At 44.0% G+C, this 25,845-nt stretch overlaps 1 protein-coding gene across 1 annotated transcript in view; it reads left to right on the top strand.

Moving 5' to 3' along the window:
• The first annotated feature begins 14,429 nt into the window (after nt 1-14,429).
• The window catches only part of OPN3 (opsin 3), a 502,815-nt gene continuing 491,399 nt past the window's right edge, over nt 14,430-25,845 (top strand). The window contains exon 1 of the mRNA XM_085612310.1: nt 14,430-14,905. Coding sequence (XP_085468436.1) covers nt 14,581-14,905 — 325 coding nt within the window. The 5' untranslated portion in view covers nt 14,430-14,580. The remainder of the gene's footprint in view (nt 14,906-25,845) is intronic.

The raw sequence follows: 25,845 nt of genomic DNA, 5'->3' as shown, positions 1-25,845 counted from the left end.
GGTCAGTTAGGATTATAGGATATTATAATCAAACTGCCCATTCTGGCCTATGGGGACAGGTAGCCTTGCAATAGTGAAAAACGAAATTGGCAGTAATTCACTATCAGGACATGCCACACACACCAGGGCATGTCCTACCTTTCACATACAATGCACTCTGCCCATGGGGGTACCTTGGGCCTACCTTAGGGGTGACTAACATGTAGAAAAGGGAAGGTTTAGGTACTGGCAAGTGTGTGCACTTGCCAAGTCGACATGGCAGCCCAGGCTGCACACAGGCTCTGCAATGGCAGGCCAGAGTTACACTTTACGGGCTGTTTGCGTGGTTGGCACAATCCAGTGCTGCAGCCCACCAACAGCATTTGATTTATGAGCCCTGGCACGCGCAGTGCACTTTACTAGGGACTGGCACATAATTCAAATAGGCCAATCATGGAAATACCAATCCATAACACATGTTACACAGAGAGCATATGCACTTTAGCACTGATTGGCAGTGGTAAAGTGCCCAGAGTCCTAAAACCAACAACAGCATGTCAGGAAAAAATAGGAAGAAGCAAAAAGTTTAGGGATAACCCGGCAAAAAGGGCCATCTCCACAATATGTTTAATTATATTAAGTATCTATTGTGTTATTTTCTACAGTGCCAACAAACTTTGTTGAGCACACGCTCTATAAAAATCAAATAACGTAACATAATTGTATTATTATTTTTTGGGAAAACATGAGGATGGTGAGACAGGTAAGCGTTGTCTCTAGGCCAGATCTGCATATGGCAGAATGGCAAGTGTTTTCACATATATGGTCTGTAGACATCTACTGCTCAAATTAAAGAGTGGTTTTCTGCACAGTGAACTATTTGGGGCGTCATTAAAAAAACAACGAAGTGCAGTTAGCACAAAACCGCAGAGTCAAACTCGGCCCCACTGCGTCATCGAGTTTGAAACTTACCTCAGCCCTCAAGATAACCTGCAATAGCTTGTATTCTGGTACCAAAATAAAGCATCCATTATCACCATAAAACCTTTTGTGTGCTAATGTCAGGGAGAACTACTCTAGCCAGGGCTTGAAATTGAAATATAGAAGTTCAGGTTCGCCTTTCCGCAGAGTACCCTTTTGCTGCTGAGAAGTGGCAATACTCTCCCATTCAAAGCATTAGAGCAGAGTTGAGAAGTGCCGATACTCTCTCTTTCAAATTAAAGAAGTGCATGCAGAGCCGGACTGGCCGTAGTGGGCACCGGTAGTTTCCCGGTGGGCCAGAAGTGTGGGGGTGGTTTTTTCAGTTGTGCTGCAAAATTGGCCCTTTGTAACAATAGCGCGCACATCAGCAGTGTGCACCCTCCATACCAGCACCCCCAGCTCCAAAGTCGGAAGCTCTAGCGTAGGGCAACATCCTCTCCCCCTAATTGCCAGGGCTGGTTTGCGATCCCAGTCGGCCCAGAGTGCAGGTGATGAGTACCTGATGGCACCCGCCCATTTAAAGCACTGACTGTAGCTCAAATTGAAGGCTTAGCATGTGGGAATCTGCAATGCAGAAGCGGATGCTTCTGCCTCCCTCTGAAGTGATGACGTTTAGGATTTCCACAAACCCTTCTCAACAACAGATCAGCGCGTCCTCCTTGAAAAGGAATTCAGCCTTGCAGCTTTGCATTCAATCAACTCTCTGCACATGAAACTAAGAATAATCTACTTTCCTGCTGATCGCGTCATTTTCTGAATGAAAGGGCAGATTTGCTCATGGCGGAAAAACAAATTGAGGTCGGGGGAGGGACAATAGGTCATGAATTCACCCTGTGAATGGAGCACGTGCGCACACCACAGAGATCATGCGGAAGAGCAATGTAATGATGAAAGATAATTAGCAGGGTCTGAAAAAGGCTCACTGCAGAGTCCAGGCGCATTCTAAACTTGGAGATTAGATGGGATAACGTGGGAAGGACGATCCACCCGGTAATCCCACGGACCAGGCGCGCGGCGCCATCAAATGAGCACGGAGAGCGAGACCCAGCAGACATCATTGCAAGGCAGCAGGCGTGCTACATGTTTACAGGAACCTCGTTTTGCAAGACTGCCAACGTGAATATGAGTCTGTTCAGTAAAATGTCTTTCATTTTATGATAATGTCTAATTTTTAATATTAATATTGTGCAATGTATCCTATGGGCCACTGCAGATCATCTATATGCAAAAAAAGATTGGCAGCTCACAAAATCCAAAAATATAGAATGGTGAATACATAACAGGTAAACACTATGGGGCAGATTTATGAGGCCCGTTGCGGCATCGGAACGTCACTTTTTGTGACGTTCCGTGGCGCAGAAGCCTGCGTGATATTTATCAGACAGCACTGAGCCACTTTTTGTGGCTTAATGCTGCCTCATAAATATCAGTCCCTTTAACGCAGTGTTCTGCGTTAAAGGGGCGTGCAATGGGTGTTGCTGGGGGCGTTCCCAGCAACATCCATGGCCTTTTGACACTGCCCCAGATTTATGAGAAATCGTAAATCTGAGGCAGCGCCAAAAAGCTTCCACCTCCCCAGGGGAGGCGTAAGGGAAGCGCAACGGGGAGAAATATCTTTATTTCTCCTCGTTTTTCCTTTTTCTATGTGTGCTGCATTCTGCAGCACCCATACAAAGAGGAAACACCTCTTGTGATTATTTTTGTACAGAAAGGTTTCCCTTCCTATACAAAAATATTCATCCCCGCAACGCAGGCACCCTTGCACCATGGTGCAGAGGTGCCTGCGTTGGCGCAGGCAGCCCATTGTGCACCGGCGCAGGGGAAAAGGACAGGAATACGCCGCATTTTATAGATACGGCGCATCCCTGCACTTTTCTTTTGCCGTAGGGAAGCGCAGCAGGAAGGCCTGCTGCGCTTCCCTACGGCAAAACCTCATAAATCTACCCCTACGAACAAGAGTTGCGACCAAACGCATTAATTAATTTAGTAACGCGAACATGAAGGAGGTCGCGTAAATGAGTCCAAAAAAATTGCAAACAAGAACAATGGAAATGTTGTTTGTTCTCTCATCTAAATGACTGAAAGAAAGCCAAAATAGGAAGATTAATATCTGCCTAATTAGTGTTTGATGTTTATTGGCAGCTTTAATTCGCAGGCAATGGTCTTCCAGCACTGGCAAGGTTGGTTTAAAGAAAAAGTTACTCTGACCAATTTTGTGACTTGCTTATTTCAGACGTTTAACTTCTTACCAGAGAGTTGTTTTGAAGAGTCAATTCTGGAGAGCGACGATTGCTGTACAGTGCAAGGCCGTGTCTCCACACTGAGGGGCCTTATTTATGAGGTCATGCAACACTTTACGCCGCCATGGCGCCGCTGTTTGTGACGCACCGGCGGCATAAACAAATATGCCATGTTGCACCCTATTTACAAAGTGACGCATCTAAGTAGATGCGTCACTTTGTAAAGCCCTGCGCGACATTATACCTGCGTCACATATAATGTATGCAGGGTGGGCGTTCCCCCGTAAAAAAGCCTCATAGAAGTGGCACAGTAAAATCTAGCAGATTTCACTGCGCCACTTCTAGGACGCCACTGCGTCAAAATCTTACGTCTGCCTCACAGCAGGCATAAGACTGACACAGGCACATGTAACATAGGACTTGCACATGTTTAATGAAATATTCCTGGACTTGCGTAATTTTTGCAACACACTCCAGCAATGTGTCATTACTGCGCCTACAGACACGTCAGAAATACTGATGTATCTGTAACTCCTTGTGACATGGAGCACCGTACATTAAATATGGCGCATCCATGGTGTTAAGAAAAAGGTTGGCACTTGCACACCACGAAGTACAAAAAACTAATCTATTGGAGTGGAATGTTTATGCAAACAAATCTGACTGGAGCGTGCTACACAGTGTAAGAGGGCTGCCAATCCCCCATGTGAACATGAATGTGTGGGGTTATTCAAGCACGATAGCCTGAAATGGACCGTGTGCCTAACTGATGAATGTTACACTTACTGCACAATAATTCTGCTAAATGTATTTCCAACTTTTATACACAATGCAACAAGAAACTAAAATTCTCAAATTGGTTTCATCATGAATTTTCATTAGCTCTTTTTGAAAAAACAAAAGATTTCATAATATATCATGGGGTTAAGTACAAATATTATTGCATCATGACAATTTGTACAAACGAAATGATTTCACAATCATAACATTGTTACAATGTTGAGATAGAAAGTGGCGAATGGTGACCTTCAGCCCAATGCATTTCGGGACCTCGTGTCCCTTCCTCAGGGGCCACTGAAAGTAAACACCAGCACATATTTCATTTAAGTGATGATTGAAACAATGATACAGAAACAAAAAAAGCCAACGCTTACAATGACACCCCTATGAAATGAAGCAAAAAGGATAAACGAGAAAACTGGACCTACGAGTTAGTCAAGAGAACCGGTACACCACAAAGCGTGCAGCTCCAGTGCAGGGAAAAAGAGAAGGAATAACCAAATGACTATGACAGTACAATCCACAGCACCTCTGGACCGGAGTGTGTGACGTAATCATGCTATTGTGTACGTAACAGAAAGAAGACACATGCACCTCAACTTACTATAGTGACGACAATCAAAAGTTCCACTTACTGGAAACCTCAAGAAATGCCGGTACCAAACGTATTTATATACGTTTAGTACTGATATTTCTTGAGGTTACCTTCAGTGGCCTCTGAGGAAGATACACGAGGCCCCGAAATGCATTGGGCCGAAGGTCAACAATCGCCACTTTGTATCTCAACATTGTAACAATGTTATGATTGTGAAATCATTTTGTTTGTACAAATTGTCATGAAGAAATGATTTTTTACTTAACCCTATGATATATTATGAAAACTTTTGTTTTTTCAAAAAAATCTAATTAAAATTCAAGATGAAACCAATTTGAGAATTTTGTTTTTTTGTTGCATTGTGTATAAAAGTTGGAAATACATTTGGCAGAATTTTGGTGCAGTAAGTGTAACATTCATCAGCTGTGCACACGGTCCATTTCAGGCTATCGCGCTTGAATAACCCCACGCATCCATGATGTTGCAAGGAGGGCACAGTGAAAACCGTTGCATCGCTGTTTTCACGCAGCGATCTAACCATTTTCATGGGGATTATAGCAGGGTCGTAACAGGGCACATGGTCACCTGCAACCCTTCAGGGAGTCCTGTTCAGCCCAAATCCAATGAATATGCGTGTGGGAGACTAAGGGCCCTCCTTCACATTTTTCAGAGGTGCCCCATCATTTTGCATACTCCCACCACTAGATGTTGGCCTCTCATTGTTAGCAGAAGTCTGTGGACTTTGCAGTGTCCCTTTAGCACAGTATACATTGCATTCAACGAATATTGTATAAGATGCACTCGAAACAGACCTCAAGGCACATGTACCATGAATTAGGTAGAGGATGCCTTCTGGTTGGATTCGCAGTAAGCGCAGTCCTGCTGAGCATCTGACTGTCAAAGTGACAGAAGAGGGGCATTGAGGCAACTTGAGTGAATCCCTCTACTTTGACTATTTCACTTACCTTTGAATAAAAATGATACATACTGTGGGGTGTATCTCAACTCCCAGTGACTTGTAATTCTCAGCTAGTATTATGTGTTTAAAAATCAAGAGCCAACGTATTCCTGCATTAGAATTTTGGAAGACAGCCACTGACAACCCACAGTATGATGTTCCATGATGCCCAAGAAATGAATTGACCAGGCCGCTGATGTGGGAAAAATACTCAGCGACTTGCTAGTGGGATTGCCACGTAAAATGTTTATGTCGGTGGCATAGGAGCATTGGCAGTATCACCCAAACAGACGCGTCCTAGGCATTTGAACATGCCATAGGTAAAAGCTGTTAGCACTATTTTCATTTTACAACACTACACTATATTTTGCTTTTTGATTTATATAGCGCAGCTTATCACCCATGAGGGTATCCGGACGGTGTCCACGGGCACATGGAGATTAAGGGCCTCATGTAGGTAGCCAAATACCGGTCGGTAACGGCCGATTTTCGGTAATTATACCGTTACCGACCGGTATTTAGGCTTTTGGTATGTAGGGGGACAATTTCTGTATTCGGAATTTACCGAATCGGTAAAATTACCGAATCGGTAATTTTACCGATTCGGTAAATTCCGAATACAGAAATGAGATGTAGGGGGAGTGTGTGGGTGATGTTTAGAGTCGGTATTTACCACCAACTAATAGTTGGTGGTAAATGAAGAATGGATGTGGAAATGCATTACAAAGCGCCTACAAGTGTGCAATGTGGCAGACATACATGCCCATAGGGCATGTATGTGTGCCACATGTGCACACATGGCCGTTTCAGGGGTGCAACAGGGTGTCATTGTGACACCCTGTCACCCTTGCATGTGTTCCCCCCATTACCGAATCGGTATTTACCGAATCGGTAATGAGGCATACCTTCCCATCAATGGGAAGGTATGCCTCATTACCGATTCGGTAAATACCGATTCGGTAATTACCGAATTTTACCGAATCGGTAATAATTACCGACTCATTACCTACATATCATTTACCACTTCATAAATACCGAATCGGTAAAATTCGGTATTTATGAAGTGGTAAATGTTAGCCTACCTACATATGGCCCTAAGTGATTTGCCCAGAATCACAGGTTGTTGAGCTGACGGCAGGAGTCAAACAGGATACCCAGCTACCTACTCGACAGCCCTGTCCCCTGTGCCAAATCCTCTGCCTCTAAAAAAGGTTCAATGAAACAAAGAGTTCTCTGTGAATTCTAAGTATGCGAAGGATCTTAACAGAGTGGCCTAGATCAGTTCATCAACCACTCTCAAATGCGGAACACCATGGAGATGTTAAATGCATGTGCTGACAGGCATGACCAGTGATTCTACTTGGAAGGTAATCATTTTTCTAAAATAAATGAATTATAGCGTTTTGTTCAGATGCATTATGGTCAATAATAAATAAGAGAATATGCCAAAGCATGAGAGACAGACTCGATAGGGTGACATCACTTACATGTTGAAGAATCTCTTGTCTGGAATGCAGTTTTCAAGCTTTAGAGCTTTCATGGGGGGGATGAGAGGAGGGGGGCTTTTCAAAAAGGCAAACTTGCAATACACATACAAGTTTACTCTTACACTTTGTAGTAAATGTACTACTTTAGGCTAGTTGGCATTTACTAGTGTACATGTACTCCAAAGTGTAGGCTTACTTTACTCCATCCTCTGAATTCAGGGGGTGGAGCCCAATTTACCAGTGTAAAGTTACTACTAGTATTCATGTAAAGTTACTAGGGCAGACTACATTTTGAGCAGGCCGAGACACCATTTCTCTGTTTTTGCCTGCTCATCGGCATGTCTGCCTTTGACACAGATGCCGTCTATCCTTATCTTTCCAAGAACTTGTGAAAGTGTGAAGTCATTCAGACAATGACCATCGATAGGACATCTGATGCAATGTCTGGGTCAAGTGCCTTTTTATCTCTATTTAAAGGTCAATTAATGATAATAATAACATAAACAATGAATTCTGGATTGACATGTTTTTACCTTATTTGTTTATTATAATGCATCTAAGACCAGCATATTAATTCATACAGGTTATGTCAGACATTCCTAAAGTTATGTCAGAAATTCCCCATATGTAATAAGCCACAGTACAAACTAAATGGCAGGGGAGATCCTTCTCCCCAGGCTATCTTGCAAGATAATGCCAGAAGATCTTTCCAGGGATTGCCAGACTACCATACTGCGCAGTACCCCATTCTGCGTGGAAGCTGATACCAAGCCTAGTCCGAGAGGAGAGGAGCTGATGCTGATGTGTGTTTTCCTTCTGAGAGACATTCTCCCCCGGCTACTGATAGTTACAGTCTCTTGCAGTAAATAGGTATGCAGTGCATTGTTTCTCCCTAAAAAACTCTAGATGCAAGTTACGCTACTCCATGCTTTTATAGTATAGTGCATAAAAGCAGGTTTTAGGGTGTTATTTTGCTAGAGAACATTTTCACAATGATAGAAATGTTCACATTATTTTCATTTTTTGCAACATGCATTAGTGCTGTTTTAATAATAGTCACTGTGGGTATTTTACAGGTGCTAAGCAACAGGATGAACCTATTGAAATATACACTTTTAAGTATTACGGGACAGATTTACAAGAAGGTGCTGCAGCGTGGCAACGCAAGCCCGTTGTCTGCGCCATGATGCAGCACTTTCAGAGCACAGGAATGCAACAAATTTACAAGGATATGTCACTTTCCTGTGCTCTCCCCTGCCCTGGCGAACAAACAGCTACCATGCGCCGGCACAGGCACCCTTGCACCATGGTGCAAGGATGCCTGCGTCATGCGGAGATTGTTTTTGTGCACCCTTCCTGCGCAAAAACAATCACTAGAGGCATTTTCCTCTTTCAATGCCTGCTGTAGAATGCCGCACGCATTGAAAGAGGAAAGAAACGAGGAGAAATGAAAACATTTCTCCTCGTTGCGCCTCGCGTAGCATACTGATGCATTTCCAGGTTTATGAATCCTCGTAAATCTGGAAATGTGTCTGGTTCTATAGGTGTTGCGTGGGAACACCCACAGCAACACCCAGGGAATACCCCTTTCACGCAAAGTGCTGCATGTAGATGAGCCGTATTTACAAGGACAGGAAAAGCCACGCAGGGTGGCTATTCCTTTCATCGTAAATATGGGGAAGTGTAATGCGCTGCCAGTGCGTCACAAAAAGTAACATATTGGCAACGCAAGGGGCTTGTAAATCCGCCCCAAAGGGTCTTTTCTTAGTGCAGGATTGTAAAGAATGAATTTGGGCTTTCAAATTACCATGGCTTCCCTGAATATCTGCTTTGGGGCTGTTAGTAAACTAGAAAGCATGGACACCACATCAGTTATGTACTGAGTGGGGTTGTGTGCGCCTACAACTAATTATTGAACAAATTTCACTCATGACACCCGCAGGTGTGAAAGCAAACCTTGTAGATCTAAGCAACAGAGTTTTTTTTATGTAACACGGTGCCCAGGGTCAGCATTCAGATTTTTTGGACCCTTAACTAATGTATTTTAACATGCACACGCAAGTGAACCATCATTACAGAGACATCCATAGTAATCATGGTTACCTCCTACAGGGAAGAAGGGACTGGGAGCACCGATTGTTGTAGGTTTTTTAAACTTGAATTTTGAAAGGTTATTCCCCAGCTGTGGGTTGCCCATGTGTTTTTTAATCCAATGTATTGTGTGTTCATTTGATTAAAGTAGCAGCCCCTGTTGGGATAGCAGTAAATTAGCAGGAGGCAGCAACTCAACATCTGAACAATAGAGGTGTCTTTGATGCAGGGACATGGGGAGGGAGTTACATTGGTAATAGCTGTTTACACAACGTATGCCTTTGGGATGTTTTACTCTTTGTTGCAAAGTCATCCTGTGTGCCCTGTGCACCCCCATTTGTTTCTGACTGGTCCTGGTGGTAACTGACTCTGACTGTCCCTAGGCTCTGTCTAACCAGGCCCAGGGCCAGTGCTATGCTGAAAACACAGTGAAAACACACACACACATGCATTAGAGTCCACTATGTATTAGGGTACACTTACAATTGGCATGCCCTACCCTATAAGTCCCTAGTAGAAAATAGGGCAGGGGGATTAAAATTACCTGTTAGTTCCTAGTATATTATAGGGCATGGCAGTTTAGAGGCCAGCAGCCCTTTCTGCACTTTCATGTGTGAGCTGCAGAGCGTGTGTGATCATTTTAAAAGCAGGCCAGCATTGCATCACTGTTTTTAAAAGGAAATGAACTGCAAACTCGACTTTGGTGGTGGGGCACTGACAAAGTGATAATCTGCATTATATGTACATATTAGGTATCCCCAGAGTCTGCCCTGGGTGTCCCAGGGGTGGGGGGGGGGTCATGTAATTATAAGCAAGGTCCCTATAAAGTATGGTTTATATGCTCTGGAGATAGAGATATTGCACATTTCACTTCCCCCATTGTAGTAAAGTTCCTCCCGAAATCGAAGTTGGTGCTATGAGCACTGTGGAGTGAGGATCTACACTTGTTTTGCATATTAAGGACCCCCAATGCCTTCTTTTTATTATGATCACTTCAGAGTGGGCAAGGTGGATCTAATACGCCAATCTGTTGACACCCAGCATTCGGAAGCCGCTTCTGTTTGCACACAGATTGGATCTGCTCTTGCAGCAGGATAGTCAAGTCCTCCACCCCGAACTCCAGAAACATAAACTGCATGCATGGAGATTGTAGGGCACCAAGTAGATTCTGTTTGTCTTCCTAATAAACTTGCAGACGTCATCTTAGCAGCCAGGAAGTCTACTGCCAAATCTATCAATGCAAGCCACAGGAACAAGCTAGTACAGTGGTGTGAGTCGAAAGACAATCATCCTTTTACATCTTGCCTGTCCCACATCTCGAGGTTTGCGTTGTCTCTTGTTAAAGTCTACCTGTTAGCTCTATCTGTGTGTATGTGTCTGTGTTACTAATCTTCCCTACACAAAAGCAGTCATACTTTTCTTGGAGGCACTGTGTAAAGTATTTCTGTATCACAAAAACAGCAACAAAGTGAAAACACAATACAAGAAAAAGCCCAAACCAAATTAGAAACATTGAGTACATTTCAATAAATAAAACGGCATCTAAACAAATGAAATCCAATTAGTAGAACCGGAGTTATGAAATTCTCAAAGGTTTTAGTGAAAGATAGCACCAAAAAGAGCAAAGTGCTAATCTGGTCGCACAAGACGGGTCAAAGTCAAACGTTAAGGCCAACCACGATGGAGCGTGTGCCAGATACAATAGATGGATTGGGTCCCGTCTCCGCTTACATTCAGAATTTAAAAAAATCTTGAAGACTTTGCTGGAGAAGGGAGAGTCTTCAGCCGGGCAAAGCATCAGGCCATGTCCAAGGAATAGTCGTCATCGTCGGAGAGCCACTTGATGAAGTTGCGGTAAAGATTTCCCAATGTGACACACATGTGGATAAGCTCCACTTCACCAGCCCACGGCACATGTAACCTACTAGCCCAATTGTAATACTGCATTTTCTTTTCCCTTGTTACAGTCCACATTTTGACAGTTGTGTACCTCGTTCACACACTTTCATGCTACTATTCTTGCCACATATTTGGCCATCATTCAGTGCACTCTACAGAGAGGCTTAGTATTAGAAGAGCAGGTAGTCTGAACCCCATCATTACCCCATTACAGGCAGTGAAAAAACGTGTACTGCCTTTATTCTCAGCTCCAGAGCTCTCATTTGTGGCCCATCATAGATACCCACCACAATCTGAATTCATGTAGACACCTATAGGGGACTCAGTTCACAGTACGCGCTATAGAAGAACCTTAAGTTGTTGCAGCTTCTAAACCACTCAATAGCTCTTTAACACTGTCTGGATTACTAGGGTTATGCGGCATGACAGACCAAATTATGCAGCAAGGTTTTCTAAATTATGAGGCAAAAATTACAATCATGCGCCACATTCTCTCACCATATAATTTAAAAAAATGTGAGCTTGGAACACAATATTCGTTGAAATTTGCAAATTTTTATAATTATGTGGGGGATTGACTAAATTCTTGCTAAAACAGAAATATTTCTTGCACAAAGAGAAGGCCAGAATAGAGAGATCATTAGACAAGGCCTTATCCCTCAACTATATGACAATCTCCACCATTTCTGGGATGGAGCCTATATATAGATTCTACCTAACTGGGCTAAGACTAAATACAATCCATTTTCTAGTTGCCTTTCCCCTCGCAGGATCATGGTTTGCATCTCTACCAAGCTGCCCATGTGACAATTTTTCCTCCCAATCCACGGTGCACTTTATGCTCTTTTGCACCTTGTACCATACTTTGAGGGCCCGCTTTTTACGCCCAATTTAAAGCATGAGCACTTTACATGTTACCAAGATCTTCTTACAACATTTAGCCTCCCCTACAGTCTGCTTTGCTGTTCTCAATTATATTTCTACTGCTATTAAATTGAGAAAGAGATATGCTTTATAAAATGCCACATTTTTGCTTTTAATCATAATAGATGTCTTGTTACTCTTCGAGACTAATATGTATTTATCTTTATGTACTTTTTATGCTTACTGATTGTCCGTAATGTATTTTTACCTTGTGCTTCTAGAATCAACATCTTGACCGAATAAAGACTATTGAAACAAAGGGGCATATTTACAAGCTGGTGCTAAAAAATTATCGCCTCTTTTGTGGCCGTTTTCGGCCGAAAAGCAGCGGTAATTTTAACGCCTAATTAGCAAGGCCACGCTAACGCGTGAAACCTTGCTTTAGCGTGGGGATTCCTAACGCCCAGCTTTGCATCTCCAATGAGATGCAAAGTGGGCTTTTCTGACCTAACATGACAGGAGAAATGTCGCTAAGCGACATTTCTCCTATCATCAAGCCCTGCGCCCAAGGGGCATATCAGCAACAACCGGCGATAATTATCGCTCTGCGCTCTTAGCGTGAGGATAATTATCGCCGGGTAACGTGGATTTTTATCGCTGAGATAGCGTGCTATTAGCAACGCTTATCTCCTCAGCGATAAGAATCCTAGCGCTAACTGCCTAACGTGAGATTATCGCTGGAAACCCAGCGATAATCTCACGCAATGTGGCGTTAGCTTGCTGATAGGGACTCACAAACTTAGCCATGATATCCACCTTCCATGGGATATCATGGCTAAGTCAGTCCTGAAGCAGGCGTAAGGAAAGTAGCGATAACAGGGGTTATCGCTACTTGTCCTGCCGCTATGCTTCATAGCATGGGGCTTGATGATAGGAGAAATGTCGCTTAGCGACATTTCTCCTGTCATGTTAGGTCAGGAACGCCCACTTTGCATCTCATGAGAGATGCAAAGCTGAGCGTTAGGAATACCCACGCTAAAGCAAGGTTTCACGCGTTAGCATGGCCTTGCTAATTAGGCGATAAGATTATCGCCACTTTTCGGCCGAAAACGGCCGTAAAAGCGGCGATAATTTTTTATTGTCAGCTTGTAAATATGCCCCTTATATTTAAATGGGAAGCACTGACATCACAGAGTCGCGTAACTCAATGGAACCGCACCATTGCCTATTGATTTATCAACAAGTTGTTCAAGAAAGATAAAACCTAAACATGCGAATTACAGTCAGCGCACAGTTTTAGCTCATCCTTGAAGAAAACGACCTTTTTAAGGAAACTACCCCGATATAAACATGTTTGATCACAAATACATAGGGGCATATTATCAAGCACGGTGCTAAAATTATCGCCGCTTTAGCGGCAGAAAACTGCTGCTAAAGTGGCGATAATGGGCTTGATAATATTGCAGAGAATTCCCATAGAAGCCCATGTTCTGGTGTCAACATGGGCTTCTATTGGAATTCTCTGCGGCATATTATCAAGCCCATTATCGCCGCTTTAGCGGCAGTTTTCTGCCGCTAAAGCGGCGATGATTTTAACGCCGCTTCTTGATAATATGCCCCCGTATGCGTAACGTATATTATGGTCCACTTATTGTGATCTCAGGGTTCTGGTGGTATTTGCAAACCACTTGCCCTTTGGCCTCGTTGTCAGAACCCTTGATGACAATATTGGACCATATTACACAGATGCGTCGTATGTGTACTCTCATCTCTCTATATGTATACATATATGTGTGTGTGTATGTGTTGTGTTCAGTTTGAAACAAATAAAGCACCACCATAGTCGGTTTATCTATACGCAAATTAGGCAGATCCTTCGCAAAATAAACGACTGTGTGCAATACCTACATCTGTCCTCAAAGCAGAGGAACGTAACGGTATGTCCAGCTTCAAATAGTTGATCTTTCGTTTTCGGTGACGTTTTTGACTTGCCCATAAACTCATGTGCATGAGAGTCCGCGAAGCAACTATTACCGTTCCTGTAGAGGCGGCCTCTTTTACTCACCCGTGATGATTCGCTGGCGGGGAGAGCGCGATCTAAATTCAGAACCCTGGTTAGCTCCTTGCCTGGCCAGAGTTAGTTACAGCAGGGCTGTATCCTCGACTGCATTATTCACCAGCCAAGGGAACACGCAAGGCAGAGAGAAAAAAAATGAAAGGGGGGAGGGAGTTTGCAGGGTTAAAAGAAAAGGATAGACGGCAAAAGATGGGGGAGGGGGACAGGTAAACGAACGACAGACAATGGACAGGTGGGCATGTGTAGGGAACGAAAGGAAAGCAAAGAGAGGAAAGAGAGCGGAAGAGAACGAAAGGGAGGGGATGGATGAAAGAAGGAAACGAGTTATCTGCGCACTTACTGCATGAACCTCGATAAGTCACCGTCAGCCCAGGGCGCAGCGAGCCATGGAGAAACTTAAGTTGCACTAATGTTGAAGGAGGAGAAGGATGACGGGGAGGGGGAGGGAGCTGTCAGTGTCACCCCTTCTCTCTCTCCCTGCCCCTCTCCTCGTCTCAGCTTGTAGCACATATTCCTGCACGTACAACAACCGTGCAGGGGCTCAGGCAGGCACAGGGCTGTAGCGGCGAGTACAACTGGTGCGGGCACGCGGAAGGACCGCAGCATGTGAAGTCCACCCGGCAGCAGCCATGCCTGAGGGGCTGAACAGCAGCTCGGCAGGATGGGACCCTGCCGAGCCCCCCAAGTTCAGCGCCGGCGCCTACGAGCTGCTAGCCCTGGCCGCGGCTACTATCGGAGTGGTAGGCGTGTGCAATAACCTGCTAGTGCTGCTGATGTACTGCAAGTTCAGGCGCTTGCGGACGCCCACCAACCTGCTCCTGTTGAACATCAGCCTCAGCGACCTGCTGGTCTCCATCTTTGGGGTCGGCCTCACCTTCCTGTCCTGCCTGCGTGGCCGCTGGGCCTGGGACTGGGCAGGCTGCGTCTGGGACGGCTTCAGCAACAGCCTCTTCGGTAGGTGGCGCTCTGCGCGGCCAGGCTCTCTTGTTCAGCATCCACTGCGCCTGTGCCTGATGCCCTGGGGTGCCCGCCTGGGCTGCTGTCTGTGTGTGGGCAGCCTCGACTGCAGCAGAATAGATGTGGCGTGCTCTTGACTACAATATTATCTTGTCTTTCAGGCAGCGCTTCATACTTTGCTTCTGGGCGCTTTAAAAACGGTTGTTATTGTTACCTAACAGTTGGTACAAGCGCTTCAAGTCGACCATTGGACTTTCCGTGCAAATGGATTGGCTTGGTCGCACACTTCGGCGGACCAGAGCAGGCAAATTGCAGCAGTAATTTAAAATTAAAGTGATGAATGATTACATGAATGTCTCCTGTGACTGAGCTATGCAGTTGACGAGGCTAGGATACACTAACATGGAAAAGTTCAAACTAATTTACTCTAAACGCTCTATACGGTCAGTGCATGAACCGACCATGCTTCACTAGGAGCCAAGGGTTTAAGTATGCTGTGCAATTTCTTGGTACTCTACAATAGATTACATAAAGTCTACAGTGGTGCAGAACTGTGGCAAATGCTCTTAAGCATTGTCCCTATACCTGTGCAATAGGCATAGAGCACACAGGTTTTATATAAAAAAAATATTACATACTTAGCTTTACACCGGAGCAAAACAGGTCTGTCATCTGAATTTGCTAGGTTTTCTCTGTTTTACTAATAATGGATCAACCTTAATTTCCCACACTTCTAAAATGAAAAAAGATGTAACTAGTTTCTGTGAAAATCGTTTTGCTTCATTTCCTTTTATTGCAGCATCCTAAAGGAATATCTTTTTCTTTTATTTATCAACAAAGGCTACACTCACATCTTTAACTTTGTAAAAAAACCTTATTACATGTACACATTCATTTATAAACTAGAGATAGGTCATATACATTTTTGATTCATTCGCAATCTATTTCTAATTTTTTTTTCCCGATGCAAAACTGTTTATGTAATGGGATCTTGAGCATAATCTATCTGATCCTCTCCCCGTTCCACAAGAAGCAAAGTGCAAAACAGCATTTGCTGCATTTTTAAAAAAATCTGTGCAATGTTTATGTAATCTGGATCATAGAGCGGGAGGGACAGAGTCTTGCAATTTACCAAAGAAGTCCTGAGATGTCTTCAGCTGTAATGCTCGTTAAAGGTCCCTTTCATAAATGGGTTGGATTGTTACCTGAGTTTCTTCTATAGTCTTTTTAGAAGGAACATTGTTGTATATAGCATTTGAATACCTTTTTGCGACCCAAAAAATGGTCAATAGGTGCTGAGGATTTGCACAGGTGACACATTTAGCGACTCTAGAAAGTTGCAAAGATTGTCATCTTGCATAAAATGCAGGAGAAATTTCCTATAAAAAGTTGTTTAGGAATATTTTCAAGACATATACATTTTTTGTGTAACAATTTTGCCCAAAAAGTTTCCCAAGATTTTTCTAGTAAAAAAGATACTTTTCCCAGATTGTTCTTAGAGGGTGGAAAAAAGCACTAGTGAGACCAATTTTCCCAGGGGCTGTTGGGGAAAAACAGAATCATAATTTGAAGTTAGAGAACAAAGGAGTTTCAAATGTAATTTAAAAGTATAGAAGAACTTGTGTATATCATGCATTTTAAAACAAGCCCTACCTGTGGGTGTTGCAGTACCGGTTGAGGCACTGTGTGCCACTGACACATCAGGTGCCGGAGTGGATACATCTGCTGCACTATGAGGCAATGGCACACCAGGGGGTGGAGATGTGGATGGTGTGGAGGCAGCAGCATTCATCATCGCCACACCTTGTGGCAGCAATGCCATGATGAGGATCTGCAGGGCTTGGTAGATCCAAGCTACATTTCGCTGGTGTGCAGCGGTGGCTGCCATCTTTTCCGCCTCCTTCTGCACCATGTCCTCCATGAGCCCCAGCATGCCAGCTCACGGCTGGTACCGCTGGAGCCCCTCTGAGCGGATAGGTGTTCTCTCCGCGTCATGACTCCAGCGATGTCAGTCAGGGCTCGTTAGAGACCTTGGAGCAGGCCTAGACACCCATGGATGGCATCCAGTTTGGTAGCCATGAGGTTGAACCCCACCCGCACCTGCTCAGTCATCTCCCTCTGGCCCTCCAGCAAACTGCGTTGGAAGACTGTGTGCTGTTCCTGGGGGTCTTGGGAGACTGCCGGGACCGTGGGTGCCTCCTGCTGGGTGGTTTAGGTGGTGGGTGGGGTCCCCTCGATGCAGCTTGGCAGCCTTGATCCTGGAGGTGAGTCGCGGATGATGTCAATGATGTCTAGGAGGGCTTGTGCGTTGATGCTGGGGTTGTCCTCATCGTCATCAGTGAAGAGTGGCTAGGACTGCTCTGCAGGGTTGTTGACGGTGGCCCTGCAATGTGTAGGGGAGATGGTGATTGCAATGTGTCCACATGTATGTAGCCGCATGGGACATGTTGACATTCAGACAGCATGGCATTGTACATTGTGATAGTCTATAGATCTGGGAGATGACCCAGAGTCATTGAGGGTGTGCACTGTGCGCTGCTTGATTGTGCATGTGTGCCATCGTGGCCATCTCCACCCATCCCCCCAGTACCTGGTGGTCACTCACCCTGCTGCAGTTGTGTTGTGTCCTGTCAAGCCGTGTCCGGTCCTCCGACTCCGGCCACAGTATCCACACTGATGACTGTCGACACCAGCTCCTCCATGTCATCCAGCACGAGCTGTGGCGCTGGGCCCCCACCTCCAGTCTGCGTTGCTGCCTTCTGGTTGCCTGCGAGTTTCTCCTTGGTCTTTCGCTTGATGTCATTTCATCTCCTCTTGACCTCGCCATTGTCCTCTTGTGCTCTCTGACAGCATTCACCTTGTCCATGAAGTCCCGCCATCTTCCAGTTTTGGTGCCCAATGACACGTTGGCGGTGACGAACAATTGTTGATGGTGTTCCATCACCTCCGTGACTATGATCCTGTTCGCTTGCAGACTGAACTTCGTCTTCCTCTTCTTTTTGTCCTTGCCCTTCCCTGTGCCCGAGCCCCGGGCTGGTCGTCCGGGGTGCTTGTGGGGTTGCGCTCGTCCTCTGCACCTGCTCCGGCTGCCTCCATGGTGTTTGGGTGTTAGTCAGTTTGTGCTTGGGTGTTTTCTCTAATTTTATGGTGATTTTTCCCGCCTGTCAGGAGTGTGTTGCAGGCCTGGTGCTGCTTATCACTGATTTCTTCATCACGCTATGTCCCATCGCAGGTTTTTTAGCATTGGGGGGTCCGTCGGGGTGGTTGTATCCCTGGCATTGGCAGCGGTTTTGGCAAACTATCGCATGGGGCAGCCTTGTTGTGAATTCCACGTTGATAAGGGGGTATTTTCCCACGATTGCCTGTGATCTGTAAAGTTGCATTAACATTTTTTGGTGATGTTTAGCACAAGTTCTTGTGAATATACCCCTTGGACTTTTGAAACATACGTCATTTTTTTAGTAAATACTGTACAAGTAGCACTGTTCCCCAAGACAGTAATAAGTTATCACCGTTTGGGAAACAAACATTAGTACGTATCCTCAACAAGCCTAACATGAGCACAAGCATCGGCATAATGTGAGAGTGAAAAGTTACACCTGTCTTCGTAAACCTGGCACACAGCTTTAAAAACACAGAAGGTGATGGAAGGAATGCTTGTAATTTGTGAAACTACTCTCAGTCTTTAAGGGCCTTATTGAAACATGAAACTTTTAAGTCAACAAAAAATACAATACTTTCCAAATAAATCTTAGGACAGCTTTAGAATATTTTCAATTTACAGAATCTAGCACACCTTAAGCACTTTTAGAAAAATATGACTCCTCGATTAAGCTATGAGCTTGATAAGGCACACTACCTTCAACTGTCTCATTATAAATCTTTCACCTCTACTATCAAGTTTAAGATCCCTCAAAAATGTGTAAGATTTACTTTAGAGCACAGTGTCAGGATATGTATTATCATGCTGCGTCTAGGTATGGAGTAACCAAGATGATCATAGTGGGGTTTGCGATAAATGCTATTACAGAACCCAGGATTTAATACATGTCTTAAGTTTATGTTCCAATAAGGAGGTAGACGAGGCTAGAAATTGTTTTATAAAACCTATTGTTTTTAGATATATCTTCCCCTCTACCACTGATCTGATTGCTTGTTTTGAATGCCCACCAAATGAATTTGTTTGCAATAAACTGTATACATTTAGGAATTCTATTATAATCATGTTTTAAAAATGAGTTTTTTACAATGTCTATAGAAGACGTTTATATAAATTTATGTATAATTGTTGATCTTGTAAGAGATCTAAATCAATAAAATTGAATTGAATTGTGTAACTACTCTCAGCCACTCTGGGTTGCATTCCAACCTAAAGTTATTTTGCCCTCCTGCCACCTCAGATTAGACCTTCTCATTTGGAAATAAGTCTTGGCCCTGCTCCAATATGAACAGCCCAGCCTGACCTGCCCAGCCAGGTCTTCTCTGAACTGGAACCCAAGCATCACAAGATCAGACCCAACATTGGTCATTCTCTTGGCCACTTGGGGTGTTCCATCACAAACACAAAAAGAGATGGGAGGAATGCTTGCAGTTTTTCTTACCACAGGAAATCGCATGGGGTAGCATTCCAGCCCATAGTCCATTTGCCTACTATGCCATCTCAGATTAGGTCCAGCCATATGCAAATCAGTCTTGGTCCGACTCCAATAGGAACACTTCTGCCCAAACTGTCAAGCTAGCTCCTCTTTGAACCAGAACACAAGCACATCATCACTGGTTTCAATCTGACTACCGGCTCGTCAGTCAGGTGCAGCTTGGTTTCTGTGGCACAGTGAGCAAGGGACCTGGACCCATGTCCCTGGAAATAGTTGCAGACCCTCTTCGGATCTAGCAGAGGCAGCTGGCGTAGTATGTGTATTCTTTGGCAATGATTTCAACATGCACATTAGAGTAGTCCCGGGCAGGGCTGGACTGGCAGTTGTGGGCACCAGGCATTTCCCCGGTGGGCTGCCAGGGTGGGGGTTGGTTTTGGGCCCCTGGGGCCGTTTTTGTTACCGGGGTCGGCAATATCGCCCTCTGTAACAAAATTGGCCAACACCGTCCCTCACAAACATCTCGACTGCACCCCCCTCCCTCCAGGGGGGCTGGGCCGAGCAGTTTGCCAGGGCTGGTTTCGGTTCCCAGTTCCCGGGCGAAATTTGAGTTATACTAATGTAATCTTGCTTAATTTGTGTAGCTTCAAGTTACTTCCAACATTACTCCATTATATCAAGTTTTGTAATTCGAACCATTTGTGGCAATAATTTAGTGCAAGCCCACAGGAACAATGCGCACAGCCAGAAAGCTTGAGACTTTTGTTTGACTTACTTGTATTTTGTGAATTTCTTTGTGTGAAACATATCCTCACATCTGCATTTCATGCCAAAACATAGTGCCAAACAATGGTTTTGCATTTTGTATAATCCATTTAACTTCACACAATTTGTATAAATTTTGCATAATTACGCAAAATCAAATTATGCAAATTTCACACATCTCCAAGTTTAAAGTTACTTTGTAACACAGAGGCAAACCATGTTTAATTGTAAAGCATGGTAATAGGGTCTGAAAAAAGCAGAATGTTTCTGGCAACATGTGCCAAATCAAAATGTTATGAACTGACTAATATAGACGTTATGGCCAATGCAGGTCTCTCTCCTTGAAAAAGATGAAGTATAAAATGAAAATAATTGTCTTTCAATCAAATTAGAAGTATTGTGCAGTCCAATATCAATTATGATGCGGCACAACATTTGATAGAAGAGAGTGCAGAGAATATCATACATGATGGATTATGTTAAAAGACATCCGAAGGAAGGGCAATGAAATCACTGTGAAACAGACTGGTGTGAAATGGAATGTGGTGTTGGGAGCGTTGCACGTGTTTTTTGAAAGAAGTCCGGATGGTCTCATCAGAAGCATTGGAAATTTGGAAAATTGCATGATTCTTTGATTGTGGATCAAGTGGAGTCTATCAGTAAACAGAGAAATGAATGATTATTTGGTCAAGAAATGATAAATTTTGAAGTATTATGGATTTGCGCAATAACGCTGTGCGACTGGTTTGGGGTGCAAGACACGCCCCCCCCAAGTTGGGAGCTTAGTGCCAGATGTATCAAGCAATTACAAACTGTGTACCGACCTGATTTTGTGAACTAATTGCTTGATTCGCCAAGAAAGGAATCACACCGGTCGCAATCCAATCCACGTAATAAATATTCATTAGGTAGGTCACAAATTTTGATCCACTCCTTTGGACTCAATCACAGGGCTGTGGGTCACCATATCTGTAATTGATTTTAAATATAGAAAATCTTTCATTTTCCTTTTTTTATTAAAAAAAAGCCAAATTACTTTAAAGCAAAAGTTTTTTTGTTAAAAACAAAGAAATATTTTGTTATAGTTTAAGTCAGAGTTGGCCTCCTGGGCCTCTTAATGATATAGAATGGTGGACTAGTTACACATTTATGATAGAAGGTAATCATGTTTTTATTGATGGTAACTTTTCTAACATAGACAACACGTTTTTATTGTAAAATATTTGATGATTGATAACATAGCAACATTGGAATATTCAGCGACAGAGGGAGGGCAATTTACTCGATTAACACACACTGAAATATTTCATTTTTTTTCAATTTAAGGCTGAGAAGTTTGATTGAAGTTATTTCAAGGTAATTGATTTTCATTTATGAGGAATCTTGCTGAATTAGCCAATGGAGTCTCAGACGGGCTCACACTCCGTGTTCTTATGTACCAGCCTGTCACCAAATAACTGTTGCATACTTGTATTTTCATGTTCAAGGCTCTCTGTGTTAGCCTTATAGGAAATTAAAGGCCCGCTGCAGCGTTAAAGGCCCGAGCCGAAGGGGAGGGACTTTAACAAAGCAGCGGGACTTTAATAGCCGGTATAGCCCAGCTACGAAGGGCTATAAGGCTATTAGAACATTCTGCCACTAGAGGGCAGAATGTTCTAACAAATAAAACCTTCAGGGTGCTTGAGGGGATTGAAATCGCCTCGGGCTCCCTGAAGCCTTTGTTCACAGCTCTGGCTGTGAACAAAGAAACATTGGAATGTTGGCCCTCGGGGCTTATACCAGCCATTATAAGCCCGGAGCACTCCATTGTTTTCAATGGGGCTACCAACATTCCAATGTTCTAATAATCCTTAAACACCCCCCCCCCCATCCTAGAACCTGAAAACCACAAAGATGTGTCCAACTGTTTATCCAGTTGGGAATTCCATTCTTCCAACCTTTTTTGCCAAGGTAATTCTGTCACATATGGTCATTCACATATCAGTGACACCATTGCTGTCCCTTTCCATATACTGGCAGAAAAATATTTTTAACATTTCCATAGGAGTCATGTTTTTTTTTTAGATATTGTGGTTTGTATTGCAAATCGTCCAGCACAGCTGTCAAAATAATTATTCACACCAAATTTAAATTATTTCTGGATGTGATTGGCTTTCCAGTCATGTCACATATATGTATGTTGCAACAATAGGGGGTCGACTGCGCAGAGGCAAGCAATGCAGTCTCTAACAGCTGGATCGATGCCACGTTTTCAACGCTAACCCCAGAATGTCCATTAGGTATATTTCAGTATGATTCTACTTCTGTATCTGTTCCTATCATGTACATTAAAGGTGTTTTCCGACCTACTGGCCCAAAGTTAAACTCATCAATTTTTAAGTTTCTACAGGCATCTGGGATTCAACTGGCACACTGCTGACACACCTCTGTTTGCAGTTAACCATGCTGTTCAATGTCTGCCAAAAACAATGCATAGAGCTCCTGATCAGGGGAATGATTTTGTCTGGTGGGTAACGTTTTTGCCTGAAACAAAACCTGCCTTCACTACAATATGGGACCACATTTAACAAGAAAGAAGCTGGAGCCATACTCTGCCACGTAGATGATATTCAATGATCATGAGTGTGTTGGCAGCCCTTGTATACCAAAACTGGCATGGCATCGAAAAATAGGGTATGCTTGCCAGCTTGGGGTTCAGATTTCAGATGGACAGCTTATTCATTGTGTGAACCAGCAAAATAGTCGTTTTATCCATAGTGAATGTATCCTACCCGGAAGCACCTTTCTAAATGCCGAGATGACATAACCTTTATGCAGCTTAGAGGAGTTCCTCTAGGAATCACTTAAGGTACCACACCCTGTTATGGAAATGCCATATTTCTAACACCAGAGACCTCTAGCAATGACCTAAGGTGCCTGGAGTCAGCTTCTAAAAAGGATTTGTGTTTGGCTTTATAGACCTCTAGCAATGACTTGAGGGATTGTAGCTTCCTACAGAAAAAAGACTTGTTTCTTACACTAGAGGCCTCTAAGTAACAACCCAAGCTACTGTAGCCTGCTCAGGAAAAAAGATTTGTGTGTGGCTCCTAAGGCAGTGCAGCTTCCTGGAGAGATTTTTGTCTGACTCTATGGGCCTCCAGAAACAGCCTAATGTACTGCAGTCTGCCCCAGAAAATAATTTATGTTTGACTCCATGGACCTCTGGGCGCAACAGAAAGGACTTAGCCCTATTTCAGAGAAGATGTATGTCTGACTCCATGGACCTATAGTAATGACTCAAGGTAGTGTAGCATCCTACAGAAAACACTTTGGGCCTGATTTAGATCTTGGTGGGACCACAACGGAATGGTCTTTTTTGGTGGTCTTCCTGCCTGCCTACCTAGTGGTCCACCTAGCCGATTTAGATGCTGGAGGTCAATGGGGAGAAGACCGCAGCAGTCCCGCTGACTCCGCCAGGACTTTGCCCCCCACCCCTTTAGCGGGGTGGGCTGTAGCAGCAATGGGACTCCTGGCATGATTCCCACTGTCAGTATTTTGTTCTGGCTTGTTTCAAAGGGAATTCCATTGGGAATCCCTCCTACTTCGAGTCAGTGCAAAGGGACGAAAAGGGGCGAAAACCCACCTTTTTTCAGGGTACAGGCTGCAGTTTCCTCCTCTTCACATTCTTCTAGGTCCTCCCTCCTGTCCTAGCGCACCTTGACCTTCGATGGACCGGCACTCCATTTTGATGGACTCAAAGTTCAGTGCACGTGGTGTGTGTGGGTCTACAGTGCATGGTGTGTGTATGTTGGCGGGCCGCAGTGCAGAATGTACAACATGGGTTCACTACAAATAACCTACATACACATATGGACACACACATAACATATGTGGTATGCGTAAAAAATGAAATTCCACCTATCTGTCTCCCCGCCACCAGAGTTGCCCCATCTTCACTCCGCCGACAGAACACCGCCAACTCAACAAGAACGTCAAAATTGGCTCAGTGGGAACCAGCTGGCAGGGCGGCGATGGAGGTTGGGTTGCCAGCACAGAGGACCGCTACCGCAGTGGTCTTCTGTGTATCGCATACACATCTAAATACGGCGGGCGGGACTCCGCTAACCCGACAGAGTACTGGAGCCCACAGCAGGCTGGCAGTCAGACCGCCAAGATCTAAATCAGGCCTTTTGTTTCTTACACCAGGGGCATGTATTGAAACCCCAAGGTACTGCTGCCAGCTACAGAAAAATATTTGTGTGTTACTCCATGGATTTCTGGTGATACTCTAAGGTAGTGCAGCTCCCAACAGAGAAGATTTGCGTCTGACTTCTAGTAATGACCTACAGTACTGCAATCTGCTCATAAATCTTTTTGTGTTTGACTTGATGGACCTCCAGTAACAACATAAAGGACATCACCTTGCTTCAGAGAAGATTTGTATCTGACTCCATGCACCTACAGTTATGACCTAAGGTAGTGCAGCTTCCTACAAAAACATCTGTTTCTAACACCTAGGGCCTCAGTAGCAAATAAAGTTATCATAGCCAGCTCCAGATAAATGATTGGTGCAGCTTACTACAGAGAACCTTTGTGTCCGACTCTAGGGATGCTTAGTAAGAACCTAAGGTAATGCATCCACCTACACTGAAGATTTCTATTTGACTCTCAGCACCTCATGTACCAACCCTAAGTTACTCCAGCCAGCTACAGAAAAGGATGTGTCTGACTACATAGACCGATAGTAACAATACTAGGTATGGAAGCCTGCTACACAACATGATTTGATTCCAACAAGGTCGATGCCCACATGTGCACACAAATATACCCCAAGATGAGACACTGAGGATGATTGAGGACACCCTAAACCGAGAAAACAGGCAATACCAAACTCCCAGGACATTCATCTTGGACCTCGCAAGAATAGCCCTGACAAAATTTGTTTTTGAGTTCAATTGGACGAAATACCTGCAAGCTAATGGGACTTCAATGGCAGTGCTTTCACTCCTAGCGTGGCCTGCCTTTATGTATCAGAATTTGAAAATCTACATATATATGCAGAGAATTCCCAATGGACAGGGTCAATTAGACTCTGGAAACGATATATTGACGATGTCCTGGTGATATGGAGAGGAGATCAGAACTCACCAATGGACTTCCTGGATTGGCTAAACAAGAGAAATGTCTTTCTATGCTTCACATCTACGGTCACCAACAAAGCATTACCCTTCCGAGATCTCGTTATAAAAGCAGAAGAAGGAAGACTCAATACACAGGTTTATCACATACCAACGGGTAGGAACAATCTTCTTTCCTTCAAGAGTTTTCATTCCAAGTCCCTCTGTGAGAACTTACCTTTTGGACAATTCCTACGTCGCCACAGAAAATGTTCTCACATTAGAGACCACAAGCGGGAATCAGAGTGATTACGGAAAAAATTGAGGGAAAAGGACTATTCTTTGAGGGTCATAGATCAAGCCCAACGTAGGGCTAGGAATTTTTAACAGAGAGGCCCTACTGGAAGACAAAGAAAAGAACGAGGTGGACAAGATAATACCTTTAACACAGCCTCCAACCACATGAAAAAAATAATTACGAACT

Source organism: Triturus cristatus, chromosome 6 (assembly GCF_964204655.1).
Source record: "Triturus cristatus chromosome 6, aTriCri1.1, whole genome shotgun sequence".
NCBI lineage: Eukaryota > Metazoa > Chordata > Amphibia > Caudata > Salamandridae > Triturus > Triturus cristatus.
Note: the sequence above shows the minus strand (reverse complement) of the source record. Positions and strands in the feature narration are given on the sequence as shown.